Source organism: Miscanthus floridulus, chromosome 8 (genome assembly GCF_019320115.1).
Source record: "Miscanthus floridulus cultivar M001 chromosome 8, ASM1932011v1, whole genome shotgun sequence".
Taxonomy (NCBI): domain Eukaryota; kingdom Viridiplantae; phylum Streptophyta; class Magnoliopsida; order Poales; family Poaceae; genus Miscanthus; species Miscanthus floridulus.
Window position 1 is genome coordinate 74,458,785 of NC_089587.1, and position 17,785 is coordinate 74,476,569.

The following is a 17,785-nucleotide window of genomic DNA, read 5'->3' on the forward strand; positions in this document are numbered from 1 at the left end:
TACTCCTGAGATGCATTATATTAGGCAGTTCTGCCACAATCTTCCTTGACAGTTTTCACCGTTTTCCCTGATGGTTATGGCCGTCACGGGAAAAATGGCTGGGGTAGTGGCTGGTCGGCTGGTCGGATCATTGTAGCCTTTTCTTAGCCCGCCCATATAGTAGCTAGCTCTTTACTATTAATACAAGGTTATTAGGATTATAATAGCAGACCAAGTGGCCCACGACACGACAGTTAGCGAAGGCCCGAACGACTGAGGCCTAGCTGAGCCAAGCAGAATAGGCCTGACACCAAGGCCAGGGTTGGCCATGACCCCACCTTCTATCCTAGCCGCACGACGCGCATGAGACTCACGACCTCTCCGTCGTCCCGACACCTGGGGAAACGGGGAGAGGTCAAGCCTAGCCAAACGTGCCCGCTCTAACAAGAGTAGGCACGCCACACAGACCCCGCAAGGACCGAGGGGACAACGGTCACCTCGGTCTGGTCAGATGCCGCCCATGTGCCACGCAGCTTAGACAAGACAACACCGCCCAAAGCGGTGACGGCCAGTACGGTGCCCACCGATCGGATATGGCCCGACAAGATGCATATACGATTCTACCCACAACGAGATGAGATCCATGATGAGGGTCTTGACTTAGTGGCCATCCAGACCAATGGGAGCCATGACCCCAATGCTCGAGATCGTGGCCATCAACTCCATAGGCCAACCGGTGATCGACGATCTGGGGGCGACAACCAACTACTGTACGACGCCTCAGGAAACCAGGAGATGATGGCGAAGGCCATGGTGGAAACCACGCCACACAGGATGGCTGACGAACCACCACCGTGCCTACATTGCCACCACGGTCGGCACAGTTGCACCATGTCACACCATGCCACGATATGGCCACAACACCATGACGACAACCATGCCCGGACATGCACCACAAGACGACATAGCTTGCAAGCCAAGCTAGCTAGGTCCTCCCTCAGGCTCATGACCCTTCGGTTGGGAGAACCTTCTGCTTTGTACATGCCTTGCCCCTAGACTCTATATAAGGGTAGCCAGTGCACCATTCTTGGAGATCCTAACTCTCATTCACTCATTTTTATACTGTAGAAGGGCTAATGAGCTTCTATTTTGGCAGCCCATCTCCTAGCTCTAGCTCTCCTGCATCTTCCAGCATTCTTGCACCCCATTGTAAGAACTTCAAAGCATTCAAGTGAGAAACACGCACTCGATCATCTCTGAGACTGGACGTAGTGCTTCGGCCTGAACCAGTATAAACCCTCGTGCGGGGATGACGGAGGAGCTCTGCTGGGGTCCGCGCCATGCCACATGAGCCCACTGCCACGGCAGTCAAGCAGACGCAGGCTGTCGCTCCTCCCACCACGGGCCATCGGAGGAGGAGATGCGGGCCGCCGCGCCGGAGGAGGAGCAGAGCAAGTGCGGGTGAGATGGGAGGTGAGGAGGAGCAGAGCAGATGCGTCGGCGAGGAGCACCGGAGGAGGAGCAGAGCGGATGCGTCGGCGAGGAAGGAGGGATGCACGGGTGAAATGGGAGGTTGGGGAAAGGCCTGACCGGGGGGGGCGTGAAGAGAGTTGTTCGTCCGTCGCCGGAGTCCCGCGCCTCCGCCGCCTCCTCTGCTCCCTCTTCTTCCTCCTCCTCTCCTCTGCTCTCTGCTCTGCCGCCATCGCCGCGCCCTGCTCCACCGTGCCTCTGCTCTCCCTTTCTCCCCTAGCTCTGTCTTACCCTTTTCTCCCCTGCTGCTGCGCGCGGACAACAGCTCTGCCCTGCCCCGCCCCTGCTCTGTTTCCCCGCTCCGCTCTCGCTCTCTCACACACCAAGCGTCGCCGTGAAGAGAGGGAGGGGATGACAGGTGGTCCCAACCTGGCGGTGAGAGGGAAAGGCCTAACAGACGGGGTCGTGGTGGGTTTACTGTGCGAAAACCATGGTCGAATGGCGCGATGGTCAATTTTAAACGGTTTTAAGACTTGAGGGACTGCTCGTGTCTGGTTTTGGAGTTAGAGGGCTAGAACAAAACTGCAGCCATAGTTGGAGGGTCAAAAATAGACTTTTTCTATAAATTTACTAGGCCGGCTTATAAAACACCGATAATGGTCCACTTGTCTCTCTCATAAAGTTTTTCGATTCTTATGTCTAAACCGGATATAACCTTATAGCCCGCTTCTCTTCTATCTTTTCTCCCCTCTCCTTCACCTCGGTATTTGGTTGGCTATTATACTTGCTCTAAGAAAACATTGACGGGGCTGGCGTGTTGTTTTTCAAAGCCTAGCTTCTCGGCCGGGGCCATGCGGTCGGATTTAGGGTGCGTTTAGTTCGTGAAATGAAATTTTTTTATATCACATTAGATGTTTCGGGATATCGAAAGGGATTTTCGGATACTAATAAAAAAACTAATTACATAGCTCGTCTGGAAACTACCAGACGAATTTATTAAGCCTAATTAATCCATAATTAGCGCATGTTGGTTACTGTAGCACTTATAGCTAATCATGGCCTAATTAGGCTTAAAACATTCGTCTCGCGATTTCCAACCAAACTGTGCAATTAGTTTTTTTTCGTTTATATTTAATACTCCATGTATGTGCCGTAAGATTCGATGTGACATTTTTGGGGTGAAAATTTTTGGAACTAAGCATGGCCTTATGAGTAGACAGAGAGGACGGACGGGAGACTGTGACGCCGGTCATGAATTCCGGTGACGTACACAGTGTCCATCCTTTTGCAAGACATGGATGTAACCCTCATTCATGGCCGCCGTTGTTTTCGCAAGCCACGACTGTACTAGCTGTTCCTCGCTCTCTCTCCCTAGTTTCAGGAGCAACGATGAGATGAGAACCATTTTGCCAACCATCTCGGGTGCGCCTATGTACGAGTACTCACCAGCAATACGACTTGTACATATTTCCCTAAAAAAATACTACTGTACATACGCTCGTAGCCGGAGCCTCAGCCTGAAGCTGGTATGGTACGTAGAGTACTGTAGGCACGCCAGTGTAGTGACTGTGACACAGCGGTGTCACGTGTCAACATGAGCTGAAATTTTTCAAAACCCGCGCACGCCTCTTCCCACGCCAGGAACCCTGACGTCGCAGGCCCCACCCGCAGCACCCAGGGGCCCACCGCAAGGACCAAAAATGATTTGTCTGTGTCCGGCCCAGTACATAGGAGTACATACAGAAAAAAAAGAGCGAGGAAATGGAAAAGGGAACAAAAGCCGTGAAAAGTCGCGCCCGGCCCAGTGGACCACGCCCACCCAAGCCCTCCGTCCTCCTTCCGCCCCGCCACATCCGCGGCGCTAGCTAATATCAGTACTCCTACTCCCCTCCGTAAACCCCTATAAAACCCCTCGGCCAGTGACGGCCGCTTGCCAGGGTCCGTCCCTCCCTCCCTTCCCTACCATCTCATCCCACCAAAGCTATCCATGACAACCATGCCCCACAGCCTCGTCCCCTTCCTCCTCCTCCTCGCCGCGGCCGCCGCCACCGGAGCCGGCGCGGCCACCCCGCGGCAGCTGTTCCTCGTGAGCCAGCCGCCCGTGACGCTCACCAATCACCACGGGCAGCTGCTGACGGGCAACTACTCCGTCAACCTGCTCTGGTACGGGCGCTTCACGCCGGCGCAGCGCGCCGTGGTGGCCGACTTCATCCTCTCCCTTTCCCCTTCGGGGTCAGGGACGGCGTCTGGGTCGGCCTCCGGCTCGGCTGCGCCGTCCGTGGCGGCGTGGTGGGCCACCACGGCGCGCTACCACCCAGGCGCGGCGCGGCTGTCGCTGGGCCGCCAGGTGCTGGACACGTCGCTGTCCCTGGGCCGGCGCCTCTCGGAGTCGTCACTGGCGTCCCTGGCATCGCGCCTGGGCCCGCACCGCAGCACCATGGCCGTGGTGGTGACGGAGCCGGACGTGCTGGTGGACGGGTTCTGCCTCTCCCGCTGCGGCCTGCACGCGTCGGCGAGCACCCCGTCGCCCGCCAGCAGTGGCCACGGGGGACGCGGGCGGTTCGCGTACGCGTGGGTGGGCAACCCGGCGGAGCAGTGCCCGGGGGAGTGCGCGTGGCCGTTCCACCAGCCTCCGTACGGCCCGCAGCAGCCGGCGCCGCTGGTGTCCCCGAACGCGGACGTGGGGATGGACGGCGCGGTGATCACGCTGGCGACGCTGCTGGCGGGCGCGGTGACCAACCCGTACGGCGGTGGGTTCTTCCAGGGCCCCGCGGAGGCGCCGCTGGAGGCCGTGTCGGCGTGCGCGGGCGTGTTCGGCGCCGGCGCGTACCCGGGTTACCCGGGCCAGGTGCGCGTGGACGCCGCCACGGGCGCTAGCTACAACGCCGTCGGGGTGGCTGGGCGCAGGTTCCTGCTGCCCGCCATGTGGGACCCCGACACGGCGCAGTGCTCCACGCCGCTCGTGTAGACGTGTACTAGTCGAGTCGAGCGGCGTGGGTCGTGGGAGTGGAGACAGCGATGGCCGACTCGAGAGTCGAGACGGTGGTGGTGGTGGTGGTGGTGTTGCCGTGTTGGTGTCCGGTGTCCGGTGTCCGGTTTCTCGTTTCGTGCTCACGTTGTACATATCCATTTCGTTCGTGGTCACAACTTGAAATGAAAACCACTGGAATAAATATTATCACCGCGTTCGGCTGGGACACTTCCAGCTTGTTTTAAGAGATTTATTCTCTTCCACAGAATACTATTGAATTATGTAAAACCATCCGAAATTCCCTGGAAGATAGCTGCTCGCGAGCTGTCTTTCTCGTACTTGAGTCCTTGCTTGGAATCCCTTCGTTCTCGGAGCGTTTCGATTGCCTAGGGCGTGTTTGGTTACCTTCTGAGATGAGCCAGGCTGTACGTGGGCACGGTGTTTGGCTATTCGTACTCACGGAGCCTGGCTGTTCGGAGTTTTTGTTTGGTTCACTGCATGCGAGCATCAGCTGTCTCACTGACATGTCCGGTCTGCATGCTTACTTGGCTCGCGCGAGCCTGGCCGCGGAGAAACGGCGATTTTGGGCGTATGAGTTGAGCCTGGCTCACGAAGAAATCTTGCACCGCATGAGACAGACCTAAACCTCCAACCAGCCAACCAAACGCTCGACTGCCGCATCCGTGGAGCCTGGCCGCGGCGTATGCAGGCAACCAAACGCGCCCCTAGAGAGCGGCTCTTTCCTCAGTCCATGTTATAGTACCGCTGCACCGATTCATTTGCTGACTCTCTGACTCGTTGATTTTAGTCTGGGCCCAGTTTAGTTCCCCAGAAATTTTGCAAAATTTTTCACATTCTCCGTCACATCGAATCTTTGGACGCATGCATGAAGTATTAAATATAAATAAAAAATAAAACTAATTACACAGTTTAGACGAAATCCACGAGACGAATCTTTTAAGCCTAATTAGACTATGATTGGACACTAATTGCCAAATAACAACGAAACTGCTACAGTTCTTCATTTTGCAAAATGAAGTCATCTAAACAAGGCCCAGCTAACTCGATCGCGTCTCAACTCCGAGGACTGGAGTTGCTTTCACGTGCTCTGTTTTCCTTACACAAGTCGGCGGTTATCTCGGCCACGGCCTGCTCGCCAGCTCAGGCGGGCAGAGGCGCAGACAGACGTGCCTGCCCGTCGCTGCAGCCTGCTGACACCGGCGTCTCCCCGCGCGAGGAAGGACAACAAGGCCGAGGGGGGCCGTGCCGTACGGAAGGCGTCCCGTGGCTGCACGGACGGACTTGCTTGGCTGGCCCGGCCCGGCCCGGCCCGGCCCCCATCCGACGAGACTTGCCACTGCCATGCCATGGCACTCGCTCGACGCGTGAACGCGCAGTGGCCGCTTTGCAGAGCTGCTGGGTGGGTGGGTCCGTGTCCGTGGGTGCGCTCTGCGCTGTGCCTGTGCAGCAATGCCTTGGCACCCGGCTCACGCTTGGCCGCTTGCCTCGCAAGCTTCCCTTCCCTGTTGCCTGCTGCAGTGGGCTGATGGGCATGGCGTTTGGGGATGGCCATGTTTGTGGGGCCGCGACTAGGGGGGCGCTATGGCTTGTCGCGTTGCTGCTGTACCTGCGTGTGGTACGGTGCACTAGTACTTCCCGTCCTTTTTCTTTTTTCTTTATATATATATACTGTACTCCCTCCGTGCAGATACGGAGTAAAGCATGTCAGCAAAACCTCGTGATCAACCATTCATGGCCGCAGGTAAACCACGGCCTCGTGTAGATTGAAACTTTTTTCAATCTGATGAATAGTATCATTTTCGTCTTATTTAGCAAATATTGTCCCATCGTGGATCAACTGGGCTCAAAAGATTCATCTCGTGATTTCCAACTAAACTGTGTAATTAGTTATTTTTTTACCTACATTTAATACTTCATGCAAGCGGCTAAAAATTGATGTGATGAAGAGAGAGTGAAAAAACTTGTAACTTTGATGGGATCTAAACAAGGCCCACACTCGACTTGGCTCCAACACGCTCCGTTCCGGGCGGCCATGGCCCATGCCCGTGGATAGTTTTTCTTCTTTTCCAAGACTGCGGCCATGGATAGTGTGATCCACGTGACCACATCCATCATCCATGGCGCAGAGCGCCCAGAGCCAGTTGTCTTCCACGACCACCTGCTGCCTGCCTACGGTTGCCTGTGCCAGCAGCCCTACCACTCTCGGGCCTCGTCCGCGCAAGCTTGCACACGACGCATGTACTCCTACGCAGACGAGTACCTAGTAGGTGCTGCTCTTCTTCGCTCTTCGTAGCCTCCAGCCTCTCAAGTCTGAACTGCATTAACACACTGTTAAACATAAATATAGCTTCCCATCTGCTCATTCATACTATAAACTTTAGTAAAACGTCGTTACAGAGTTTGATTAGGAATACGGCTACATCCTGATTCGGACAGAGCAGTATTGTAGACTGTAGTAGTAGCTCTCCACGATAGAGCCATGACCGGAGGACGGACTAACGATACAGTGGCCTCGTTCGCAGGGAGAAATATGAATGAATCTGAAGAAATTTATGAGAGAAAAATAACGTTCTGAATAAAAAAAACAAATCAAGTCAGGTTTAAGGACATGCGAACGGGTCAGTATTAATCAGCGTTAGTTGTAAGTTTAAGGATAGTTGCATGCATCAAATGCACTGTTCCGTACGGATGACAGGATTCGATTCTTAGGGGCGGGCATCATTGACAAATGACAGTGGTTTGTGTGCACTTGAGTAGGAGTCAGTGATGAGCCGCAAGGTATGCCGGGTATGCAAAGTGTGCAATATAATATAGATATTATACACATCTGTATTTATAAAAAATAAAAAAATATTCACCTGATCACGCCATCATGGAAGCGCCAATTTAGAAGCCCCACGAAGCAGCCCCGAAGCAAGTACGTACACGTCTACAGGATACACGTGTTTCACTTTTGGCTTTTGGTATTTTAATCTGGATCTGTTCATCGAGGCCGAGGAGTCACGAACTCACGACGCCGACGCCCTGACAGTGGACGCCGATGCCAACACGGTGAGGCGTGACGGACGGTGACGCCCTAGTCTTAGTGGCCGGTGCCCACTGGGCTCTACCTTGCTGCCCTCCGTTCACCGATCACGCATCTACAGTTGCAGTTTGCACGGCCACGCAGTCACGAAGGCTCGCCGATTCACTATTTCTCTTAGGTAAAATTTAATCTTCTGCTCTTTGTCTTTTTTTAGAAAATTATTGTCTAATTTCATAGCTATTTGCTAACATCATAAATAATAAATTGTTTAATATTTATGCAGTTATGAAGAGAAACTCGGATATTGCATCTCTTTTTCAGAAGCATCAAGCAAAAAAGGCGGCAGCGGCTGCTGCTACTTCTAATCATTCCCCCGATCTGGTTGAACCTGTGGTGGAAGAGCAGACTTATGAGAGAATTGAGGAAATTACAAATCCTATGCCACCGCCACCGCTACAACCGTTGAAAGCATCTAAGCCCCTAGTTGGGTTTCGGTGATTAATGATAATACGTGGTTACTATGACTAACGTGTGTTTTGCAGAGGCAATTAAGTTAGGTCATGGTAATGGAGATCGATTGAGCAATCATGGTGGTCATGCCCCTATGATGGAAATCGTTTCGATTTTCAAAGGATGGACGACAAGGTTAAGGATGGACTAGTTCTAAGTGTCGATTGGAGTTGAAGAGACACTTAGAGTAGTTTAAGACTTTATTTTTCCTTTGGCCGTACTATTAAGGGGGTATGGATGAGTAGCTTGACCTAGGTGAGTCTAATGAGTTAAGTGTGGTGCACACTTTGCTAAATCTAGTACTAGGTAGCTCCTAAAAAGCCCTTAGATCCAGTGGAACAAACTTCATTCACGTATAATCGACAGTTGGAAGTGAATGGAGGGTCCAATACTGACCGGACGCTGGTTCCGGAGTGACCAGACGCTGACGCAAAGTCCGGTCAGTTCATTGGATCAAGGTGTTTTCGTCTGGTGCGACCGGACGCTGAGAGGTGAGTGACCGGACGCTGGGTCTCAGCGTCCGGTCGACTCCAGTAAGGTTCTAGAGAGGGAAAATCGTGACCGGATGTTGTCCAGCGTCCGGTCACAACTTAAACACTGGAGTTCGGGAAGAACTGACCGGAGCGTCCGGTCAACATGACTGGAGCGTCCGGTCACCCCGCAGAGGCACATAACGGTTCGTTTTTCAATCAAGGTTATAAATACTTCCTCCATTCGTGTGATGGGGTACTTTTACTTATTCCAACAGCTGAGAAACATCTTTGAGAGTGCCAAGAAGAGTAAGGTCCTAGTGAGGTGATTGAGATTTAAGAATTCCAAAGAGAGCCCTCATTAGTGAAAGCAAGAGTAGCAAAGCGTGCATCCACCCTTCTCATTAGGCTTGTCGTGGTCAAGTGAGAGTTCGTGCTTGTTACTCTTGGTGATCGCCATCACCTAGATGGCTTGGTGGTGATTGGGAGCTTGGTGATCATCCAGCGAAGCTTGTGGATGACCCAACTCAAGTTGTGAGAGGTTGTGGGTGATTCACCACGACGGAGTGTCGAAGAATCAACCCTTAGAGAGCACTTGATCCTTACGCGGATCAAGGGGGAGCTACACCCTTGCGCGGGTGCTCCAACGAGGACTAGTGGGGGGTGGCGACTCTCCGATACCTCGATAAAACATCACCGTATTCCTCCTTCTCTCTTTACTTTAAGCATTTACTTTGAGCAATTCAATTTTTGTCATTTACATTCATAGAATTGTCATGCTAGAGTAGGATTGGAATATAGGTTGCTAAACTTTTGTGTGGTAAATCAATAAAAATACTTTCTAGGCACAAGGGGTTAATTGGGCTAACCATATAATTTAATTATTGTAAAGAATTTTAAAAGTATCCCAATCCATCCCCCTCTTAGGCATCTTGATCCTTTTAATTGGTATCAGAGCCTTATGCTCGCGAATTAGACTTAACCGTCTAGACAACAGGGATGGACCTCCTATCTTTGAGGGGGATGATTTTTCATATTGGAAAATCCGCATAGAGGCGTATTTAGAAGCTCTGGATGTTGAAATACTTAAAGCCGCCTCACAAGGCTTCCCAAAACCTCAGGATGCTACACACCTACAAGGCGATGAGGTGAATTATGAGAAATGGAATGCAAAGGCTCGAAGCACCATCTTTAGAGGCCTTTACAAAGATGTGTTTAACCGGCTGAGGAATCATAAGGACGTCCATGCACTATGGTTGGATATTTGTGCGCTCCATGAGGGAACAAAGAGTGAGCATGAGGAGCGCTATTATCTTGTCATGAAAAAGCTTAACTCTTTTGAGATGCTTCCTAAAGAATGTGCTAATGAGATGTACTCATGTTTGAATGTTCTTATAGAGGAAGTCAATAGACTTGGACTCACTCAAATGCAACCATCCGATGTTGTAAGAAAAATCTTGAGTGTCCTTCTCATTGATAAATTTGGGCATATTATGACCGTGCTTCATCAAGGTGATCTTTCCACCGCTATACCAATACAAATCTTGGGAAAGATCAATGCTCATGAGATGTACATGCACATCACACCACAAGATGGCTCATCCTCTACTAAGAAGAAAGAAAAAAATTTAGCATTCAAAGCTAGCCAAGAGAAGGGCAAAGCAAGACTTGAGTATGAGAGCTCAAGTGATGATGAAATTGATTATGCAAGTCTTGCTCTCCTGGTGAAAAAAACCGCCAAGATGCTAAAGAAGCTCAACAAGAGTGGCATCAAGTTTGATGGCAAGAAGAAGTTCTTCACTAGCTCTAGAAGAAAGCCAATCTCCGAGATTGATTGCTACAATTATGGAGAACTTGGTCATCTAGCACACCAATGCACCAAGCCCAAAAAAGATAAGTTCAAGAACAAGTATAAGGGCAAGAAAGATGACTTAAGCAATGAAGAAGAAGATAAGAAGAAGAAAAACAAGCCATATAAGAAGAGAGATGGCAAGAAGAAGGACTTCCACAAGAAGAAGAAAAGTGGAAAGGCATACATCGTCGGTGATTGGCTCACGGACATCGATTCATCTAGTGGCTCATCTGATGATGTTAGTGACAACGAGAAGGTGGCTGCCATTGTTATTGACTCTTCATCATCTTCACCGCCACCACCGCCATCATCCTCTACACACCTATGCCTTATGGCCAAGGGTGATCGCAATGTATCAAATGATGATAGTAGTGGTGATAAACATGCTAGCAATGATGATAGCGATAGTGATGATGATGAATATGAATCACCTTCATATGATGATCTTGTTAAATTGCTAAATCAATACACTAAGATCATTAGAAAGAGTAGAGCTAAGAATGAAAAACTAGAAGCTAAAAATGATTCTCTTTTAGCTAAATATGATGTAGCCGAAAAGGCTAGTGTTGAGCTTAGAGAAGCAAATAATATTATATCATCCAAACTCAAGGAGCTCAAATCTTCTAAGAAAGAGCTTAAAGATAGACATGATAAACTTGAGAGGATACACAATGAGCTCGTCACTAGCCACAACATGCTAAAAGAAGAATATACTACTCTTAAGATTAATCATGATAATCTTGTTATTGCTCAAGAATATTTATCCAATGAGCCACGTGATGCTATTAACGATATTGTTAAGATTGATATAGCTACATCATGTGATGATTTGATCATTGAGAGCATTGAGCAAAGTTCTAGTAGCAAGAGCAAGCAAGTGGTTGAGACCGATAGTTATGATGAGTATATCAAGCTCAAGAATGACAATGAAAAGCTAAAGAAAGATCTTAAAGAGCTCAAAACCATCAACACCATAGTGCTAGAAACTCTTGATCATGATGGTGATTTGATTTCTTGAGAATAAGAAGTTAAAAGAAGAGAACAAGAAGCCTAAGGAAGAGAAAAATAATGATGCACTCAAAGAAGAGAACAAGAAGCTCAAATTAGAGAAAGAGCATCTCAAGATTGGATTGAGCAAGTTCACAAGAGGTAAGTATCTTCAAAGTGAGCTACTAATGAACACCATCATGAAGATGGATAGAAGTGGCATTGGGTACTTAGCAAACCAAGAGAAGAAGGCTCAAGCTCAACAATAACACAAGTCAAAGCCAAAGCCAAAGAGATGCTTTGAGTCTGGACAAGAAGGCCACTTTGCCTACGAGTGCCAAACTCCACCTCCACAACCCTTGTCCAAACATGCTAGACCTTTTGCCTTCAATGCTCATTACATGCTTAGAAAGGATTCTAGTGGGAAAATAAAAATTATATTCTTAGGACCTCCCAACAAGAACAGGCTTAAAAAAATTTTAGGTAGCAAGGTCATATGTTGAGAAGGTGAAGGGCCCTCAATAAGTTTGGGTTCTCAAAGCTTGATCTCTTATGTGTAGGTGAACTACAAGACCGGTGGAAGTCATTGGGTTATTGATAGTGGTTGCACACAACATATGACCGGTGATCCTCGTATGTTTACCTCACTAGATGAAGAAGTAGATGGACAAGAAAGAATCACATGTAGAGATAATTCAAAGGGCAAGGTTAAAGGATTGGGCAAAGTGGCAATATCAAATGATCATTCTATCTCAAATGTGCTATATGTTGCTTCACTGAGCTTCAACTTGCTATCCATTGGATAATTGTATGATCTTGGCTTCTAATGCTTGTTTACTAAGAAGAAAGTTGTTGTATCTAAGAAGGATGATGATCAAGTGATATTCAAAGGATTTAGATACAACAACCTATATCTAGTGGACTTCACCTTCGAAGATGCTAATTTAAAGACTTGCCTATTCACCAAAACAACACTTGAGTGGCTATGGCATAGAAGACTTGCTCATGTTGGGATGAGCTCACTCAAGAAGCTAATGAAGAATGATTTGGTGAGAGGGTTGAAGAATGTGAAGTTTGAGAAGGACAAGCTTTGTAGTGCATGTCAAGCTGGCAAGCAAGTTGCAAATACTCATCCAACAAAAGCTTTCATGTCAACCATAAGAGTGCTAGAACTTCTTCACTTGGATTTATTTGGACCAACAACATACAAGAGTTTATGAGGAAATCTTTATTGTCTTGTGATTGTTGATGACTATTCAATATACACATGATATTCTTTTTTCATGACAAATTCAAAGTTGTATCTTGCTTCAAGAAGTTTGCCAAGAGAGCACAAAATGAGTTTGAAGTAAAGCTCAAGAAGATTAGAAGTGACAACGGTAAAGAATTTAACAACACAAACATAGAAGCCTATTGTGATAAAGTTGGGATCAAGCATGAGGTCTCCGCAATATATACTCCTCAACAAAATGGTATAGTTGAAAGAAAGAACCAGACATTGATCACTCTTGCAAGAATAATGCTTGATGAGTACAACACTCCCGAAGCTCTATGAGCAGAAGCTATCAACACCGCTTGCTATGCATCCAACCGCCTATTCCTTCAAAAGTTTCTTGGCAAGACACCTTATGAGTTGCTCAATGGAAAAAAGCCGAATGTCTCCTTTAGGGTGTTTGGTTGCAAATGCTACATCTACAAGAAGCGGCAACACCTAGGGAAGTTTCAAAGACATTGTGATATTGGTCTTCTTGTTGGTTACTCATCAAAATTCAAAGCATATAGAGTATTTAATCATGCCACCGGCTTAGTTGAAGAAACATATAATGTGGAATTTGATGAATCTAACAGCTCCCAAGGAGCACATGAGAATATTGATGATGTAGGTGATGAACCATTGAGGGAGGCCATGAAGAATATTCCGGTTGAAGACATCACCCTAATGATGATGAAGATGACATACAAGTGATCAATCCACCCTCTTCATCAAGTGTGCCATAAGATGGTTTTCAAGTCAAGCAAATGAGAGAAGGGATTTTCATCTCTCAAGAGAAATATACAAATGATTTTTTCAAGAGATTCAAGATGGATGAATGTAAGCCAATCAAGACACTAATGCTAACTAATGGACATCTCGACCTAGCACTACTAGAAAATAGACCTTTCACCCACTTCGATTTTAGCCTTTAGTCTTGATATTTTTTGCGTTCGGGACTAAAGGACTTTTATTCCCGGTTCATAATACCAACTGAGACTAAAAGTCATCTTTAGTCCTGGTTGGTGTCACCAACCCGGAGTAAAAGTTCACCAACTTTTAGTCCTAGTTGGTAACACCAACCAGGACTAAAGGGTGACCTTTTAGTCCCGGTTGGTGTCTTCAACCGGGACTAAAGGTCTTTTACCCGGGACTAAAGGTCTCCCATGAGTCTATTCAAAAGGAGAGCGCACATGACTCTGTCACAAGTGGTGTGTAGTTGAGTTGGTAATGTACCTACGCGCGAGGAGAGAGGTGTTGGGTTCGAATCTCACGTAGAGCAAGCGAGGCCTCGAGGATTTTCTTTATTTTTTTCTTCCATGGGTGACCTTTAGTCCCGGTTCCCAGACCCGAGACTAAAGGTGTGGACCTTTAGTCTCGGGAATTTAGTTCCGGTTGAGAAAATTGGGACTAAAGGGCCTTCCCAACCGGGACTAAAACCCGTTTCTCTAGTAGTGTAGATGAGGGAGGTAACACGATTGATCAAACTCTCTACCGCTCTATGATTGGTAGCTTGTTATATTTAACTACATCTAGGTCCGATATCATGTTTAGTGTGTGTATGTGTGCTAGATTTCAAGATAATCCTAAGGAAACTCATTTGATTGCCGTTAAAAGAATCCTTAGATATCTTAAACACACACTAAGCATTGTCCTTTAGTATCCCAATGGACCTATATTTGAATTAGTTGGCTATTCCGATTCGAATTATGCCGGTTGCAAAGTGGATAGAAAAAGCACATTCGGAGAGTGCCATTTGCTTGGTAGATCACTAGTCTTGGTCCTCCAAGAAATAAAATAGTGTGGCTTTGTCCATCGCCGAAGCGGAATACATTACCGTGGGTGCTTGTTGTGTACAGATACTTTATATGAAACAAACTTTGCTAAACTATGGTGCAGTTCTAGAAAAAGTACCTCTTTTGTGAGACAATGAAAGTGCGGTAAAACTTACAAATAATTTAGTTCAACACTCTCGCACCAAGCACATAGATATTCGCCATCACTTTCTTAGAGATCATATTGCAGAGAATGATATTTCATTAGAAGGTGTAAGGACCGAGGATCAATTGATGGATATCTTCACTAAACCGTTACATGAGGCGACTTTTTGTCGATTGCGGAATGAGCTCAATGTGTTTGATTTTAGCAACTTCACTAAAAAATTAACTTGTGTTGTCTCTTGCATTTCATTGTAATATACAATATGTTTACTTTTTGAAAAGGCATATAGGGCTTGTCTAACATGGTTAAGATAACCGCCGAAAAGCGAGTGAAGAAGCTTAACCTTGGATCAAACTTGACAAGCAACTAGATTTACTTTCAAGTATTGCATTGCATATGTATGAATGTTGCTTTATCGTTTATCTTCAATTGCCCTCTTATTGCCTATTTTCTTAAAAGAATTATAGTCTAAGGTAAAATATTTTGAAAATTTTGAGGGTTTGAGAGAGCTCACTCACATCAGTCCCAATTGGTGTTTATTTGGATCTCATTGAAGTTGGGACTTGATTGGGAACAGGCAGCACGAAGGACTTTGAAGATTTGCTGGAAAAAGAGTAATCGGACGCTGCATCGAACTCTGAAGTCTAGCGTCCGGTTAGTTCACAGGAGGTGAACCTGCTGCGATGGAGTGACCAGACTCTGTTGTTCGGCGTCCAGTCAGATGACGTTCCTATGTCCGGTCGAGCAAAGACGATGGAGATAGGTTGGATCGGACTCTGGCTGTGTCCGGTCAGGTGTTATCGGACACGTCCAGTCACGATTCCAAGGGTTTTGGACCTCTCTGGAATTGACTGGACTCTGGGTGGCAACATCCGGTCGTTGCCACCGGAGCATCCGGTCAGTAGAAATCGTGCGAGATTCCAACTCTTATCTTGTTTCCTTTTCTATTTCATCGAGGGCCACCATATAACCGTACAACGTCACGTCATGACCTATCCCACAACAGCGCCTCTGTGCCATCGCCGTGCTCCTGCCCTAGCTATCGTAGCACCGCCACGACTCCCTATGCTCATGTGTCGCCAAATCTTCCCACATCGGCGTGCTGCATAGCCTCACGCCGCCACGTCCTGCCTGCGCCGTAGCGCCCGAGCCATTCATGCCTGCGCCGTGCTCCAGCGTCGCCGCCTATGCCATGCCCTAGCACTACCGTGGTCCTGCCCTGCTTTAGCGCCGCATCCAGAGCCCTGCCTGAACCCTAGCCTCGCATTACCGATCCGATGGTTCCCCGATTCGTTCCTCTTCTCATCGATTTGTCAGATCGTTAGGTAGCAAGCCCTCATTTCCAATTTTGTATCTATTGCTTGCTTTCTTAGGGTTTTGTATCTCTAGATATATTGTGATTATTTATAAATCCAATCTATTCCAACGTGCAACGAGCTGGTGTTTCTGTGGTCTCAGTGGCAGTTGACAGTCAACTCGAGGCCAAGCTCGTGAGTACGGATCAAGGCCAAGCCTCGTAAGTGACAGTTGGCAGTTGATCTTTGTCAGCGGCAGTTGTTTTTCTCAGCTTTAATAGATGGCTCGTGTCAAGAATGTCGAAGGTGGTCCGGTGATGAGGATTCAAGGCCCCCGCCTCGCCAGCCTACAGATGCGAAAGGCAAGGCAACGAAGAAACTAGCGATAAAAATGCGTAAGTACCCTGATGCAGATACAGCGAGAGCAGCCGCAGTTGCAGAGGCTACAGAGCGCGCAGAGAGAGGAGGTACTCAAAGTGGTGTTGTTATTGCAGATCAGCTTTCTCCATCTACGAGGGCTACACTTGAGCAAGTTAAGCGCCGTCATGGTGGTCCAGCTGGGACTGTCATGGTTGAAGGATGGTGTGTGGCTATTGTTGAGAGTTAGTCTCAGGGGGAGTCACAGCAGTAGCCATAGCCAGCAGAGCAGACTCAGGAGAGAGAGCAGGCTGAGGAGACAGAGCAAGCACCTCAGCCATAGCTTTGTCGCTCTAGTCGTACCCGTGCTACAGTCACACCGAGGCCAGAGACACAGCGGAGGGGATCTCGTCCACTGCCTAGACCACAGGGTCCGTCTTCAGTGACTCACTTGGATTTGAGGGCCACCACGACCAAGCAGGTGCAACAGCTTAGATTTGTGGACTTTGAGCAGTGGTTCTCGTCGAGGAGGGACGACCGAGCTTCAGAGGGCTTCTACACACCACTGCAGGAAGATTTTTATAATGCATATCTTAACAGTGGAGCAGTATTCAGATCTCAGAGGGTGTGCAACATTGAGTCCATTGTAGCAGCAGCTGGAGAGCATATTTGTCCTTATCTAGCTTACCTACTAGGGCTGACAGATTTACTTAGAGGGACAGGCTTATATGTTCCATCTTGGGTCTGTCAGTTCTATGCTACACTCTGGATTGACCCGCAGCACAGATTCATTCACTTTGCTTTCAGAGACAAAGATTACAGGCTGATGAGCTCTAGGGTCAGAAAGATACTTAGACTTTAGGAGCAGCCCATCTGGCTACATGAGGTTTGCTATGGACAGACAGTGCCTCCCAGATGCCTTCACGGCGGTCTTGTGCCTCCTATAGATCTGGTCCGCCATTGCTTTACAGAGCCTTTCGGTGAGGAGTTGAGCAGGACACCCAGTGATCTCACTCCTACTGCTAGAGTGCTTGATGCTATTATGAGGAGGACACTGCTTTCAAGGATGGGGTATCGCGAGGGCTTGACATGCATATAGCTATGACTTCCGAACTTTGATGCAGCAGACTATGTTTGACATTTAGGATCTCCTTCTATCAGAGATGGAGGATACTATTGCATAGGGGTTCAGGGGTCATAGGCAGCTACCATATGCTCACTGGATTATTTTCTTGATCCACAGGGCAGTTACTGTGAGGCCACATGAGATGCTGGTAGAGTATAGTGGTGCTACTACAGAGTTCTCTGCATACAACATGACTCAAATGATCCGCCATAGTGCAGTGAGGACACCTAGTTAGCCACGCCGTCATCCAGAGGTGCTAGAGACTGTAGCCCAGTAGGATGAGACCATCAGGGGTATAGCAGCTATAGAGGAGTAGTAGTTAGATGCTCAGTAGGAGGGGATGGTCGAGAGCAACCCCAATGACAGCTCAGATGATGACTACCGCTATATCCCTTAGATGCCTCCATGATGACATGACCATAAGGCCGGTAGCTCTAGTTCAACTCCACCTGCACCATAGACAGACCCTGCTCTACTTGCCATACTTGAGCGGATGAGGCAGGATCAGGCTCGTCAGGCTTAGGAGACC

General features: G+C 48.3%; 1 protein-coding gene across 1 annotated transcript; it reads left to right on the forward strand.

Annotated features, from left to right (window-relative positions):
• The first annotated feature begins 3,398 nt into the window (after nucleotides 1-3,398).
• Nucleotides 3,399-4,657, forward strand: LOC136472605 (protein EXORDIUM-like 2). Its single transcript, XM_066470309.1, has one exon. It carries the CDS (start codon nucleotides 3,437-3,439, stop codon nucleotides 4,415-4,417), a length of 981 nt encoding a protein of 326 aa, XP_066326406.1. The 5' UTR covers nucleotides 3,399-3,436; the 3' UTR covers nucleotides 4,418-4,657.
• Nucleotides 4,658-17,785: the final 13,128 nt, after the last annotated feature.

Bases quoted from the DNA above. Each gene is read 5' to 3' on its own strand.
- LOC136472605 (XM_066470309.1), top strand. From the start codon at position 3,437: ATGACAACCATGCCCCACAGCCTCGTCCCCTTCCTCCTCCTCCTCGCC.